The sequence below is a fragment of the Pundamilia nyererei genome, unplaced genomic scaffold (assembly GCF_000239375.1).
Source record: "Pundamilia nyererei isolate P.nyererei 1_Seehausen unplaced genomic scaffold, PunNye1.0 scaffold00466, whole genome shotgun sequence".
Lineage (NCBI taxonomy): Eukaryota > Metazoa > Chordata > Actinopteri > Cichliformes > Cichlidae > Pundamilia > Pundamilia nyererei.
In genome coordinates this window covers 104,870-121,009 of record NW_005187867.1, presented here as the reverse complement: position 1 = coordinate 121,009, position 16,140 = coordinate 104,870, and the positions used below count along the sequence as shown (strand labels likewise).

Genomic DNA, 16,140 nt, shown 5'->3' with positions numbered 1-16,140 from the left:
CATAAGTATTTTTTCTTTACTCTAATCAAGAATAAGACAGGTCCCATGTTATAAGCTGGCTAGTATGATGTAGAGTATGTCAGTAACTGTACAGCACAGAGTATATACAACAATGCTGTCTCATTACTACTGCACACAGAGGGCTGTCGGTCTCTTTAATAGCGATGCTTTAAACAAGTTAGGCAGAGAACGGATACTTACGGTGATCGTTTAATTATCAAGCCTTTTAGCATAGGTGAGTCACTCCCCTAAATCACACAGTGAGTCTGTTTGACTCCCTTCTTCTCACGTGTCATACTGAGCCACCTCATTTTGAAGAGGCCGGATACCAACTCGGCTTGGGCGTGAAACGATTTCCTAACTCAGTCGCTGGGTGGCTTGGTCCCATCCCGGCTCACTCTGGACAAAAAAATGACGTACCCTGGAGAGATCCCTGTTCATTACAGGGCTAACACAGAGACCACTATAGTCACAGTTACCCTGTGGACAGTACGGTTTATACTCGTACGCACGTCTGTGGACTGTGGGAGGAAGCCAGAGTACCTGCAGAACATGCAAACTCTACGACGAGAGAACCCAGAACCTTGTGGTAGTTTTAGTGAGAAGCTTCTGAGTGAAATAACACTGCTACTACTACTGATAATGATAATAAATAATTAAAAGTTTGCAGTCTCCTGAGAGATACATGAATGACATATCTCTAATTTAAAGACCTTCATCCCACATTGACAGCACATAGTATGCACATCTGCCTTTGTGGTAGTGATGACATAAATGCTAAGATCTTGTTACCCTTTGTCTACATTTTGGATCATTTGTATTGATTAAAGCACGTCTCTGTACTTGTTTGAGCGTAGATGAAAGAAAAGGAGGAAATGATGCCTCGGTGTGTGCAGGAAATGTGCACCAGTCATTTAACACTGTAAGAACCACAGACTACACTAATCACTCATCTATAAATATCCAATAACAACTAACATCTAAATCTATCTATGCAAGCTACACTAGGCAGATGTGCATCAGCTGCAGGTAGCTGCTGCAGTACTTGTTCAGCACCTGCATACAGTTGTTGCAGCATAATGAGCACTAAGCAGCCAGTTTCCCAGCTCAGCATAACGACACGCTGTCGATCAATATTTGGCTGTGGGTGCATGTGAAGCGCAGTATGTTTGTCATTGTTCACTCCAGTGTTGGTGTAGTGGAAGCCTTGGTGACAGATAGCAGAGCAGATGGTGAACATGATCTGGAGTTTCGCAGCCTGCCTCTAACAGACTGGCTTTGTCCCGAGTCGTCTTCGTGGGCTGACGGCAGCCTGTAGCTGCAGTGTTCAGATAACTGTTGATTGTCAAAGGAGGTCGGCATGAAGGATTTCAGATGGCTCATCACACTGAGCTCATAGCTGCACCCCAGAGTTACACTGCTGCTGTAATTCGGTGCCGACATGTTTTAAGTGTTCTGATGTGTAATCTCACTTCTGCGTGCTCATTGTCAGTCGATGCAGCGGTGAGCATGAATCGCTCTTGTGGGCAGCTGTCCGCAGGTTTCTGCTATTAACATTAATGATTGGTTGAGAATGAAACGATCTTAGCGACGCAGTCTGTCGGTGTCTTGTGTTATTACAGATGCAGCTGATGCAGATTATAGGCGATCAAAGACAGCAGCACGGAGTCCCTTTATTAATTCCCCGTGGCCAACATGGTCAAAACTAATGATTAATGCTTATTCCTAATTACTGACGTGGTCCAATTAGGGCCAGGGGTTAACCTCAAACACTGTTGTGGTTTATTTACTGTTCTGAATGGGAAACAGGAGTTTGGGGAAAAGCCACGCACGTGATTTTCTTCACAAAAATTGCCCCAATTACTCTTTTTAACCTAAACTACTAAATAAAACTTGTGGCTGCCACTGAAAAAGATCTGCACCACTGCTGATTTTAAAAAAGAAGTTAGTGCTTTAAACACTTTACAGACGCTGTGTCACTCGTTTTCACTTTTGATCTTATGCAGATCGCACAGACGCAGGGTTTCGAGGATGAACTCTGACGCACGATGTGAAACATCTTTGCATGTAACCAACAAATCAGACGAGGAAGTCAGGGTTGCAGATGGCTGTGTTGTCTGAAGCATTAGTGGTCACACAGCAAGTCAACAAGTGACAACAACAGATGCCTCATTTGAACTAGTTTTAACAGCGTCTCCCCATCTGACAAAAGAAATTATATTAAATCCAAAAAATGTTTCAGATCGGAGAACAAAGTTTTCTCAAATGAGTCTGTGACCCGACTCTGATCCATGTGGGATTTGCTGACATGGAAAAGATAAGAAAGCCTTTGAGGACAACAGGCCAAAATAGTCGGAGTGCTAGTAGGGCGTGTTTGCTGAAGTATGATGTTCATGATGTTCTCGACCACGTGCCTGATATCCTTCCTGATAAGCTCAGGTGTGTTTGACAGTTCAGAGGTGTGACGACGGTGAGTCACGATCATGAGTTAGGCACAGTGGTTAGCGCTGTTGCTTCACAGTCCAAAGACGTGCAGCGAGTGGGCTAAGATCAGGTGGTGATAATAAATTGTCCACAGGTGTGAGTGTGAATAGTCGTCCGTGTTAGCCCTGGGACAGACTGGCGACTGGTCATGGTAATAATTAATAAACTATTTGCTTTTGTTGGAAAAACCTTTGAAACAACTCTACAACCCAGCTGTTTTATGGAATTAAAGCAGTGTTTGTTCCTTCTAACCAGATATCACACACCAACTCTCAGCAGCACAGTGGGCTGTGTTGTTGTGATTGAACTGTCTGTGACCTCCCTCCTCTCCAAGCTCTGTATCTGACATCTGACCTCCAGAGCTGATGGGACCTGTCAGATAGACTAGCACTGGTCTGAGTACAGCCACGACCCCGGGGGATAATGTGGATGGAGGAGATACAGACTAATCCATCACAAAGCATCAGCTCTATTCGCCCTCGCTGCTAGCATCTGAAATCTTCCGCCTATAAAAAGGGCCGCCCTTTGGGTCTCGTCTCAGTTACTTTCTCTCTTCGTCTCTCTTTTTCTGGGACTAATAGGATTAAATTAATTGAATATCACAAGTGCTTTGGGCAGTACCAAGCTGCTTTAGCTAACTGAAGAAGCAGAAATGGAGGGTTTTATTTAACAATAGGGATCCTGAGCAAAAGAGCGCTAATCAGACCTTAGAGCCCTCAGCCTTTGCTCCCATTGAGCAGAGCCATGGAAGATAACTGCTTTAGCAGATGTAACTGCAGTACCGATAAGGCCCGCGGTTATCTGCTCACCATAGTGCTACTCGTTCAGTTCACAGGTTCTGTTCAAAGACTGGAACGAAAGAGAGAGGAAACAGGAAGAGGAGCCTGGTGGAGGAATGATGCCAGTCTGCTCGTGGTAGCTGGGACTGCTGAAATCTTCAGCTCATATTCAGTGTAGTCGCTACAGGAACTTCACAGAAGAGATGAGCTGCTGTTCAGATCTGTGTTTCAGTCTTAAATGTTACCTCTGAATATACTGGCATTACTCATGTTTAGTGTCTGCACATTAGTCCGTACCCTTCATCTCCATACGTCGTATCAGTTTATTTTATTTGGCTTTCAGTTTGACAGTGTGGAGAGCCGTCAAGCGAAAGCCAGCTAATCAAATCTGTTATGCTTTTCTTTTCACTCTGTCGTGTGCAGTTGTTACAGTGGCTGACACGGAGTGATTGAGATCAGTGTATATTTACAAATGACCCCAACGAACCAAAAGCTCAGACTGCTCTGTTTCAGGCTGGTCTGTCTACCCTTGTCTCTGTATGATGGCACAGAGTAGATATTGGTCTCCTCAGGTACGTATCTCAGGCTGTGAGCACACAAGCCCCGCCCACCTGTTCAAAAATGCTGTACGGGGGAGGGGGAGCCAATCAGGAGGAAGTTAGCTTGAAGGGAAGTAGCTAAAGCAGCTTGTTCCAAACGTTTTACATGGGCGGCTACACCAAGGCGACATAAATACGGATTAATCCAGTCGTGCGTCATATGAAGTTACAGTAAACAAAGAGCTGGATTTCCTTGTTGCTGGACAGCAGCCTGCAGTCAGCTGTTATAGTTGTCAACAAGTCTCACGCAGAGCAATCCCAGCCTGTTGTTCTTTGAGTCTCTCCTCCAGATTTCATGATCTTCTGGCAGAGACCTTAGTCTTTACATCATCCCAGTTGGTTTCAGGTCAGGACTTTGTGCAGACCAGTCAACAGCTCCCATTTTGATCTTCTGTTGGTAGTTTTTTACCTGGATGTTTTGGATTGTTGCCACATTGAAAGACAAAGCAGCCACTCAGGCCCAGTTGTCCATAAGGGTTTCTTTCCAAATCTGCCCACATGCTCCTTTCCTGGTGATTCTTTCCACCTTGACAAGATTCCTAGTTCCAGATCCACTGAAGCACCACACTGTAATACTCCCACCACCGTGTGGGGTGGGTCTTCTTTGGGTTGTACACCTCTCCCTTCTTTCTCCAAAAATAAGCAGTAAAAAAACTCTAGTGTAGTCACCTAACCAAGCAATGTGCTTCCAGTGTCCATGATCCTTCTCCAGCTTGTCCTTAGCATACTTCAGCCTGGCTTGAAAGTGTCTCTGCTGCAGAAGTGGAGTTTTTCTCCATCTGTAACCATCAGTCTCTGTGATTGTTTTCTTTGAGACTATAATTTCCTGCCTTGGCTAAGTCAGTCATCAGGGTCTTTCAACACATTTCACCAGAAATTTGAATTCTTTCACTTCCTTGTTTTATATACTGAGCGGCTTGCTTTGAGTTTGTTGATGACGCGTCTCGTCCAGTTCTTGCTTTTGTTTTTGGCAGGTTGTACCAAAGGACAGCTCAAGTTTTAATATCGTGTAAACTGGGAAAAAACGTCAGTTTTATCTTTATTATCCAAGCGTAGAGCATTACATAGCACATAACTGCACAGGGGCTAATAATATTGTTTTTATTCTTTCTGGCATAATTCTGTTATTTTGTCCACATTACGATTTCTAAAGAAACCTGGTAACCCTTCATGCTATGTTAAAAATCCCTTGCTGTGTTAAAAAAGCACTGGTTTTTGATTTCACAGGGGATAAACAGTATTGTCCAGCTGTACATAGATGATGTTGATATGAAATAAACACTAATTGTTGCACTTGTTGTTGTTGCTCAGATCTCTCTCATCTTTTTTAAAATGCTATACACACAGATGTTTTCATGCATTTGCATTAAAAAGGACGGAAACACTTAAAACCATCTCGATCAGAGAATTTGCAGATATAAAAGGAGAAACATGCTGGCGTTACACTGTGTAACTCTGTAACAGCAAAGCAGCAAAGTTTTTGGTCGCCTTCGTGCACAGCGTTCGGGAGAAACAAACAGAAGGCTTCCTGCCTCCGAGGATTTACTCGTGACATTTCCAGCTCGTTTCACAGCCAGTGCAGGTGCTTTCATTATAATCAAATGGCAGCCTTAAAACAACAACGAAAAACGCAACAGTGAACATGTGCTCTCTCTCTCTGATCTAGTCTTTAACAAATGTCACCTTGTGGCTGTTTTCTCAAACAGGAAGTATGAGGACATGTTAGGGCTGCACTTGAGTGTTATTTTTAGAGAAGTTCATGAAAAAAACTGTGAGATTTAACATAAACACTGTAACTTAACTGAGACTCAGACACATGTTTTCAGCATCTGGGATTTCTTTAATACCAGAAGGTAGTTTCTGATGACGGGGAGATTCTGAGGGTATCGCTTCATCAAGGTCAGGCTCACATGACCTGAATATATATCTGAGTGTCAGTAGATTGCTTTTCATCAACTTTGCCCATTTATTTATTTATAATAACATTGTCCCTGTAGACTGTCCTGGATCAAAGGATCCTGTCCTCTGCTACTTTATTTAACCTCTGTTAATATTTCACAACGATACCGTAACATTTCAAATGTAAAAGTGATCATAAGGTAAACGCACTGTGACCTCACAAACACCTACATCAGTGCAGTTTTGGATGGTATTTAGCTGACAGCATTTTAATGTTGGTTTTATAATTATTGAAAGTTAATAAAGAATATAAAAGCAATTATATTCGGGCTAACACATTAATAGACAAGACTATTGGTCTGTTATTATTAACAGCAGCTGATTAAAATGGATTTGAAGGCGGGTGAATATCTCACTAGCTAAAAAGTCGGGTAAAGCATGAGAACTGCTGAGTATCTGTACATGATGGATTGTTGGTTTTCTGAAGTTACAAAAATTGTTGGTCCCCCTTTGTTGACCCAACAAGCTCATAGCTGGGTAGCATACCCACTGTAGATGGACACAGTCGAGTCCTTGTGTTGTGTAGAGGACCCAGAATTGAGCCCTGTGGAACTCCGCCACCATCCTTAAAACACACCATTACACATGTGGCACAAGGATAGAATTCTTGTGAGTTTTTGGCTTTTTTTGGATAACATTTTAGTCTTCCTGTATGTCACAGTTGATCCTTCTGGTAGACTGTGTTCCATTTCACACTGTCCTAGTGTCTGCCATCCAACATCCGAGTTGATCTCAGGTCCAAGAATCTCTCGTTTCAGGGATCTGAGAGAACAGGAACAGTGTGTAATGCAAAGCTTGCTGACAGCTGCTGTTGGAGGGGAATATGTGGTTGCAGTGGAAAAATATATAGTTACATGTGAAAATACGTTCTACAGTCCAATTTTCCTCTTGACTCACAAAGTAAACTGACATTAAAACTGTGATTACACGGAGTGTGAAGAAGGAAACTAATTCATTTCCAAACCCACAATTGAAAAAAAATCTAAGTTTTGATGGACTGGAATCATTTATTTACATATTGTTATTATTATAATTGATAGATGCACACATTTTTGTTGTTCTAGCTGCAGACAAAGCCAGGCTTCCTGCTACTTGTATCTTCATGCTGAGCTAAATTAAGTATTTAGCTCTTACATTAGAAAATGTTATATTGTAAGCTTATATTTTATGATTCTCATGTCATTTCCAGCTTATGAACATTAAGCTAGGCTGCAGTTATCTGTCATTTGGTAACATGGTGTGATGAGTCATTCAGTGTTTATTGCCCCCAAAAACATGTCAGAGGTTCTCCTCCCGTTCCTGTTGGTACAAATCTAGGATTGGCTCTTTTCGTGTAGCATGACGTGGATTCTGACAGTCCAGACAAAATGAATATTGGATGTGCAGCTCTGCTCTTTAAATTCCATCCTGACTTCTTTGTTCAGTCTTTATTGCTTTCTAAAGCTGAGCTCCTGCTCGCTCCTCTCTCCCACTATTCTTCTCTTCAACTCCAGAATCTTTTTTCCCTCCCTCTCTTACTGCAGTTACCTCATTTCACTATTCTTTTAAAACCTTCTTTCTCTAGAGGACGTTGCTCTTATAGCCGGGTGGTCCAGCCTAATCAGAAATAATATAACGAAGCTGCTTGGCTCTCCGCAAACTTGAACTGCATCCAACAGCAAACTGAATTTCCAGCCAGGAGAGCGGAGGGTGAGACGGGAAAGGTACAGAGTACATGAGCTGTGGAGACAATGAAATTAGGAGTACAGAGTGGAACGTTAATAGGCACAGAGGGCTGGGTTATTAACAGAAAGGAAAACATCTCTGAGCGTAGACTAGAGCAAACAGGAGATCATTCTGTTTGCTACCACAGGAAAAACAAAGCAGGATCTGTATTCCCTGGAAGAACAAAGATATCGTCAGGTATCGAGGGACAGTTGATTTGGTGAACATACTGTAGGACAGGAAACCTGAGATAGTCGGGAAAGGATGGCAGAAAAAGTGTCACTGTGAAGAAATGTATATTGTAGATTTTGAATAGGACATCTGCACTGACGTCCAGAAGCGTCCTGTCAGTGCTGTGTTTGGAGCAGCAGCCCATACTGGAGTCCTAATATTGTACAGATGTTAGTGGAGTCATTTACAGAAGGCCTGAGGTGCACATTACTAACACAGTGATATTATTTTGAAAAATATGAAATATGAGTGCAGCCAGTAGTTTTATGCGGGATGTAAAATATGCTGTTTGTCCGTCCATGAAGTTATTTTCTCCTTTCAGACGGACGAGAAATCGCTGAAAGAAAGATCCTGATTTCTCTGTGTGACTAAAAAAGGCCAAATCGATAACAAACCAACTGTGACAACAGGAGTCAGGACAATTACACTTCAATCCAGTGTGTGTGAGTGTGTGAGTGTGTTCACACACACACACGGTCATGACAGTGAAGATGTGCTCTTGGAGTCTGAGAGACTTTTTAATCCAGCTCGTTTTAATGATTTGTCTCTCAGCTGTTGAGCTCTGTACCGCGGGGGTGTCACAGCAGCAAAACATTATCAGGACAGTCCACATAGTCTCTTCTCCTAATTTCAGGTCATTTTCCAGGCCTTGCCCACACACGACACTAGTGCAAAATAAATAGTCCAGAGTTCCACGGGGTCTGAAGAGCCTCTTCGGTTCTTCTCAGTCTTCCAAAAGCCGTCAAAGCTTTTTACATTTGTTCTGTTGGGATTTCATCATGAAGTTCTACGTTAGAATGAAGCCTGTGTGCCAACTCCAAGCTGTAGCTGCCGAGAAACTAAATCTGAGGAGAGGTTGAGTGATTTGTTTTGTATCTATGTCCAGAAACTGTTGGGAAGCCACGAACCATCATCTGTTCAGCTCTGGGTGTCCTACAACCGCCAGCCAATGAAAGCAGCCCAGTTTATGACCCGCCATCCAATCACAGTGAGTGTTTTTTCTTGTGTTCAGAAGTGCTTTACCCAACACATTTGTCCGTGAGCCAGCAAAGGTACAGTCCCGTCAGATGGTCTTAAATCAGTCTCGTAGTACAAAGCACACAGCGAATACTGAGGACTGCGGAAGTTAGCCAATGTGTCATTTCCAAACGTGCAGTTCTTCAAATGGCCACTGGAGGCCGATGCCAAAAGTGAAACCTTAGACTGTCATGTTAAAATACCAAACCTTAGCCAAGAACATGTTTACAGGTTGGTAGAAAAAACATTTAGTTCTCTTTAGCTAATTTCCCAATTTGTAAGACGTGTACAGGCTTTATCATTTTATAAACTCGCTCAAATATTTGTCATGCTTAAATTATGGGAGTGGTTGATTTAACCGACCAGTGTGCTGGAACACGCAGCTGCTTGGACTCAACTCGTAACTTTGAACCGTATTTGTAGTGCTGGAACATTTTAAACTGATAAATAACACAACTCACTGTTTGTTTCACAGGTTTTTGATTGAACTTAGTTAACCTGACACAGTTTGTAGGAACAGCTGTTAACTAATAACTAGGAACTTCAAAAACCAACACGTTGGGAACCAAAATATTTTTGCTGAGGCTTCAACACATGCATCCTGAAACTATGTGTGATGTCATGGTAGCTACAGCTTTTATATAAAGTCTGTGGTGCAGAGTGTTTATGCTGTTACTGCTGATGGTGTCAGTTTGAACAAACATAAGGATATTCTTTATTTATTCATGAAATGTTTTATTGTCAGACCTTTGGTTAAATAACTGTACAGTATTGCTGCAGAGAGTACCTGAATAAGTATTGACTTTCACTCGGTGTGTGTTCACAGCTATAAACAGGGTTTGCTAAGAAAGCAGCTTCAGCTCTGTCATTTTAAACAGGATGTGTGATCTGTGCTCCAGGTTGCAGCTACATGCATGCAGCCTTTGATGCTGATTCATGCATACATGCATATCTGATCCATCAGAGAGCCATGTGACCGGTTACTCAAAGGCCTCAGGCTGTAAGCACAAAACTTTGAAACTGACTCATTAAGGTGAAACTCCTGGAAATAAAGACGTCCAAGGTGTAATATAAGACTAAATGCGTGTTCTCAGCATATGTGGAGGAGCACAGACAGACAGCAACAGCAATAAAAACATTGAAACATAACAGCTGAACATTTGTTGTTCCCATTTCTAAAAAAACATTACACAACACGTTCCCATTTCAGAGCATCGAGTCTAATCGGACCTTTAAGTCAGTGAACTATAGATGACCCCCCCCCCTCTCCCCCCCGACCCCCCCACAGGAGTACTACATAGCAGATGCATCTGAGGACCAAGTGTTCGTGTGTGTGAACCACTTGAACAACGTCACACACCTCTACATCTCAGACACACAGGGTCTCGCCTTCTCTCTGTCGCTGGAGAACGTGCTGTATTACAGTCCTGAGAGCTCTGGCAGCAACACACTCATCAGGTACTACACACACACACACACACACACACACACACACACACCTACCTGTTTGGATACAAAAGGGCAAACCTCTCGTTAACAGATTGTCAGGCTAACTAAAAACACATAATCCAGTTTCAATAAAAATCCTTTGGCGAGGGCACTGCGGTGGATTTGGAACATACTGAGATCTGTTCAGTCCCTGCTGGGTCCTTATATGAACCATGTGTTGGGCACTGCACAAGTACAAAGAGTGTGTGGACAGCATGAGGGATAAACTTGCCATAGCCAGGTGTGCAGAATCCAGACTGATGTAAGTAGACTCAAAGTTGTAACTGGGCCTCTACAAGATGCTAATGTAATGGTCTGAATGGGTTTGCTCACCATTGTAGGTGCTTGGGTCCCACAGCCGAATGTGTCTGGAACACCTTCATCCAGCCTGCCTCCTTACAGGCGCCTGGACCGTCTCAGCTGGCTCTTTGCTTTTAATGCTTTAGTGATTTTTCCCCTTTTCCTTTAGATAAGTAAATGAGCAGATCACATGATGAACCAAATTGTACCAGCAGATAAAAATGACTGCAGTCTGTACCTGCAGGACAAATCGAGCACTATCTGCAGCCTTGCCAGTAATTGAGTTGTTCCCATAGAAACCACAGCAACTGACAGGAAGGCCTCTTGCTGTCTTTACAAATGCTTGGTAACAGTATAGGTTTTGCAAACACTTGAAAGCAGTACATCCTTTTCTAATAGTGCATTCAGCTGATAGCTGTAGTCATTGTTTGCCTTCTACATAATCACGAGGACGATCTGGTGTTAGTTTTGCAGAGGCAGTCCCAGTGTTGGCTTAGCTTCCTGCCAAAGCTGATTGTTTCTGTTTATCCAACAGCGTCTGCTGTTAACACTTCTCTGTCTTCTGTTTCTCATGACTCATTCTGAAACAAAGCATCAGACTGTGAGTTTCATGCTTCCTGTTTACCTCTCTGCTGTGTGTAAAAGTTGCCTCATGTTCTACGTTTGAACAACTTGATGATATTACTTTCTGTGCTTCTGTGGTTCTGACTGAAATCATCTTTAAAGGGTCCAAAGCGTGGTCCTGGGATTGGGTGTTAGGATAAAGTGTGCAAAAGTTACAGTTAGGAAAAACAAACTGACAGCAGTGTTCAGTGGACAGGGTGGGAGTGCAAACCAGAGCTCTATCATTGAAGTAAAATAATGAAAATATGATCACGTTGAATAAAAACACAATTCCTTCCTTCCTTTTAAATATTGTAGATAATTTGTATTGTTGTATTGTAGAAATAGATAATTACCTTGACATTAAATATTACAGAATCACCTCAGATGTTCCTCTCTGACCCTGCCACCATGTTTGCGTTTGCTGCGCAGGTATTTTGCCAATGAGCCGTTTGCAGACTTGCACCGTGTGGAGGGGCTGAGGGGCGTCTACATCGCCACGCTCATCAACGGCTCTGTGAGCGAGGACAACATGCGATCTGTCATCACGTTCGACAAGGGAGGGACGTGGGAGTTGCTTCAGTCGCCTGCTACCGACAGCCTGGGCGGAACCATAGACTGCCAGGTACGCCAAGTTTAACTTATTGCTTTCAGTTGTTTCTTTCCCACAGAAGCACGAAACATAAACTTCTATTACTTCATCAGATTTCCATTCGATGGATTGATTAGTTGCCACTAATAGTCCTACATTACTTTGTTGTCTGACTAACAGAACCAATAAGCTCAAATCTGCTGGAACTTTTTGTGTTCATAATTTCTCCACTTTTCTCTCGCTCTCCAACACCACAGCTCCAAACCATGACAGAGCTGATGGCTGTAGACGTCCTCTGTATGTCTTGATAATGATTTGAACTAAAAATTTGACCTGATGCAACAAAATTATTTTTCTCAGTCCAATTCGTTTCCCAAGTTAGACAAAATCTCACATTTGTAAACCAAGAAAGCTGAAGCTGTTTATATGGACGTTGCATCTTCAGTGTTTTGTTACTCACCCAAGTGGCTTCTTCAGTCCAGAACTATCTGAAGCTAGTACATGAGAGCAAACTGCAGGAACAGCTTGAAGTCTCTGGGATCTCCTTACATGAATGACTGAGCATCCAGTTACTGCTGCCTAAAATCAGCAAACACAAGTTTGTATCACATCTCATGTTAGCTGGTGAAACAGTTTGGTGGGTTAGCCAACTAAAATTTCCACTCACACTTGATTTCAGTATTGACATGTTAGCAAACAAGAAGATTAACCAGCTAGTTATAATATATTTTGCATGAATTTGCCGATTGTTAGTTCTTAATATTAGTTAATAAAGCAATTTGAAAAAGGCCAGTTAAGCTACCAGGTCAGCCCTGGGAGTTAGCTAACCCCTAAACACTTGCTTGGTGAGCTAAACTGGAATTTGTTCTCTCCCCAACCAATCACAGCAGATGGCCCCGCCCCTCCCTGAGCCTGGTTCTGCCGGAGGTTTCTTCCTGTTAAAAGGGAGTTTTTCCTTCCCACTGTCGCCAAAGTGCTGCTCATAGGGGGTCATATGATTGTTGGGTTTGTCTCTGTATCTATTATTGTAGGGTCTACTGTGCAATATAAAGCGCCTTGAGGCGACTGTTGTTGTGATTTAGCGTTGTATAAATAAAACTGAATTGAATCGTTCGTGTTAGCAGGCATACTAGTGTTAGCTAAGTTTAACCACGAGCAGGAATCTTAGGGTAAGATTCAATCCCCCAACGTGAACTGCTGATCTCGCAGAAAAGCTCAAATCAGGTAGATATGAATCCTGTGAATTGAACAGCTAAGTGTCATCTAACTTTTCTCTCCTCTGCTTTTCCCTCGTAGCTCAGTAAAGGTTGCTCCCTTCACCTGGCTCAGCGCTGGAGCCAGTTGTTTAACATCCAGCTAAGAAGAATACCCATTTTATCCAAGGATTCTGCACCTGGACTTATTATGGCCACAGGTGGGATAACACGGAATAAAAGTTTTTCTTGGATTTCATGGATTCCTCATTATGAATAGATTTCTTTCCCCCAGCTCATTCGACCTTCCTGTGTAGGACGTAGACTACAAGCAGTGAAGTCAAACATTGACAGATTTTAATGGGTCCAACACTTTTGTCTCACACTCAGTTTACAGATGGTGAACTTAAACTTTCAAACTCGAGTCAAATTATAGTTGCACTACTAGAAACCTCTGGGGTTGTTGTGAACAGGGAAGAAATGTCCCAGAGCTTTGACGAAAGCCTAAGAGCTAGATGAGGAGAGTTTCAGTGCCATCTGTTGGAGGATGGCTTGTTGTACTTTTCAGTAACTTCCTCTTGGTTTATGATAACACTGATTCAAATATCCAGTGCAAGGCAAACAAGTCTGTGATGTTTGAGATGCCTCTGTCTCTCTTAGTATGTGGCCACTTCCTGTATTGCTGAAAACACAGGAAATAGCATTGCACCTTGTGAGATATGTGTTAGAAACTTGCTTCATGCATCATTGTTGAAACCTCTGTCCTGCTTCTCATTACAGTTACACAGTTGCAATTTAAATCTCAAAGACATAAATAATGTGAAAACTGTTACCACATGTTCAATTCTCATGAATTCCTCAGAGCGAAGTGGAAACAGTGTCAGTGCTGCAGAGACATTATGGCTGCAGTTTGAGTTGTCTCTGCCTCGTCACAGCTGGTCGAGAGCACTGATTTGTTGATACTCTGCAGTGTTTAGGAGACTGCAACCAGCCTGTCTCTTTAATTAAATTCTTATTAGATGATGGGCATGGAAAGAATGCAAGAAAAAGGGAGGGTGAGCAGAGGAGGAGGAAGGAGCGCTGCCAATTGCTGCCACCATGTGCTTCATTATCGCTCTCTTAGATAGATGAGCTAATTACTGCTGCAGCACCCGGCGGGCACTTGACGGGTCAAACACAGTCCTGAGTGCAGGGATGAACATGCACGACCACCACAGGAAACACTTTAGTTCCATGCAGTTTAACTTCTTATTTACAAAATATTAAATATCATTGATTAGTCTGTGCTGTGAGTATACACCAACATTAAAACCACCTCAGTGACATCGGGTACGTCTCCAAGCCCAAAGTCCTCACATGAAACCGTCGCAGTTTTCCTGGTTCGGAATCATGATGTTGGCAACAAATCCTTCAGTTGCTGTAGATCGCACCTGGATCCCGCCTCCATCCGTCCTGTTTCACTGTCGAGGTTTCTCATTGTTTTGTTGTTGGCTTCCATTGGTGTCAGTTATGTTCGGTCTGTTATTGTCTTTGTAGTTCAATTTATTTAATACAAGAAAAGATATTGTAATGATATTTAAAATGCATGCAGGAACATTTACACAACACATCTACAAAACACATAAGACTATCAAGAGAAACCAAAAGAACCAAAAAAACTGAGATAAAACACGATAATGTTTAGAAAAAGCATAAACTATCAAAGTAAACAGTCGACTTTTAAAACATGGATGAAACCAAGAAAACCACAGACACCATATGAAATTTAAATAAACCAAACAATGATAAAATCAAGATGAAACACAACACAACATAGAAATGTTGGCAAGTTTGAATTTTAAATGACAAAGTTGTGCATTCCTCTTTAAAATTATCGCGAAAGTCACCTTGTTTTTACAGTTAACACAGAAACATTGCAGCTGTACACAACCAAACACGCTGGCTACTGAAGAATATCTCATTTCCTTCCTTGGAAAACTCTCGGATCGTTTACCCTCTCTGCTGGGTACAGGGTGTTTTCGCTCTGCCAGGCAGGTGGGTGGTCATGCAGATTTGTGAGTTTGTGAGGTGAAATAGGACTTTGAAATTGACACCAGGTGTTCAAATCTTAGTGACCATGATGATGTCAGAGGCCAGGTTTTCTGAAAATCGTGTGACAACTCGCATAGGTGCGATTTAACTTGGACACCCGATGAATGCGATAACTCCAGAACAAGGCGATGTAGAATTTTCAAATCAATACCACAGGTGCAGCTACTAAAATTCTGAAGCTTTCCTGAACGTACGCAGACTCCTACCACAGGTGTAAGTGCTAAGAGGCTGACGAGTAGCTCTGACGGCAACAAGTATGTTTAAAGAATGAGTTGATGTTGAAGGCTGGTTTATTTAAGATATATTTTGTATCTTATCTCTGTTAACATGGTGTACAAGGAATGACTGTCCCACAGTAATTCCCGGGAATATTTGTTCCCTTTGATATTGGTAAGACCTCAACGCAGTGATTATGTGATGGATTTGTGCCGAACTGAAGTTCAAGACTGTATTTGTTTGGTGGTTTTCTTTAAGGCTTTTTAAAACAATGTTCACAAGAATTGCCGGTTCCCCTCGAGTATTGGCAACACAAACAACAAAGGCGATTGCTGAGAGATCACAGGGTTTTATTGCTGTGTCCTCCCGTCCATGTGAGGGGAACTCTTAGAGAGTCCAGGCTCAAAGGAGTGATGCTGGAGAACCTCCAAGGGTGTGACACACTGGTCTGCAGCCAAGTCCAGTATCAATTTAATCAAGCTGACCAGCTGGTCCTGCTTTGCGGCCCTATTAAAACCACCATTAGAAGGTGGGATTGAAATCCGTATTCAGTTGTTGCTGTCTTAAATCTCCAGCGGTTTTCATTGCAGTTGTTTTCTACGCAATAATAATCAGAGCTCATGCCAGAGTCCAGGCATAATCTGGTGTCTTACAGAGGTCAGGGTCAAAGAAGTGATGCTGGGGAACCTCCCGTCTCCGAGGAAAGCCTCTACCTCGTGGTGCTTTCACGCTAAATTAATAAAGTGCTCCAGCTTCTTGTACAGTCAAAGTCGAATAAAAGAAATAAATATATATGCAATCTAAACAAAGGCATTAAAAATGACCTTTATTCTGTCTTTTTGAAAGGATTTGTGATGTTAATAGGATAAAATGAGTAATCTGCA

The 16,140-nt window shown here is 42.4% G+C and overlaps 1 protein-coding gene across 2 annotated transcripts in view; it reads left to right on the top strand.

The window, feature by feature from the left end:
- Nucleotides 1-16,140, top strand: part of sorl1 (sortilin-related receptor, L(DLR class) A repeats containing) — an 85,352-nt gene that overhangs the window by 41,670 nt on the left and 27,542 nt on the right. For both annotated transcript variants that reach the window (XM_005753802.2, XM_005753801.2), the window contains exons 7-10: nucleotides 8,643-8,744; nucleotides 10,062-10,231; nucleotides 11,597-11,789; nucleotides 13,053-13,170. In XM_005753802.2, the coding sequence (XP_005753859.1) occupies nucleotides 8,643-8,744; nucleotides 10,062-10,231; nucleotides 11,597-11,789; nucleotides 13,053-13,170 (583 nt within the window). The remainder of the gene's footprint in view (nucleotides 1-8,642; nucleotides 8,745-10,061; nucleotides 10,232-11,596; nucleotides 11,790-13,052; nucleotides 13,171-16,140) is intronic.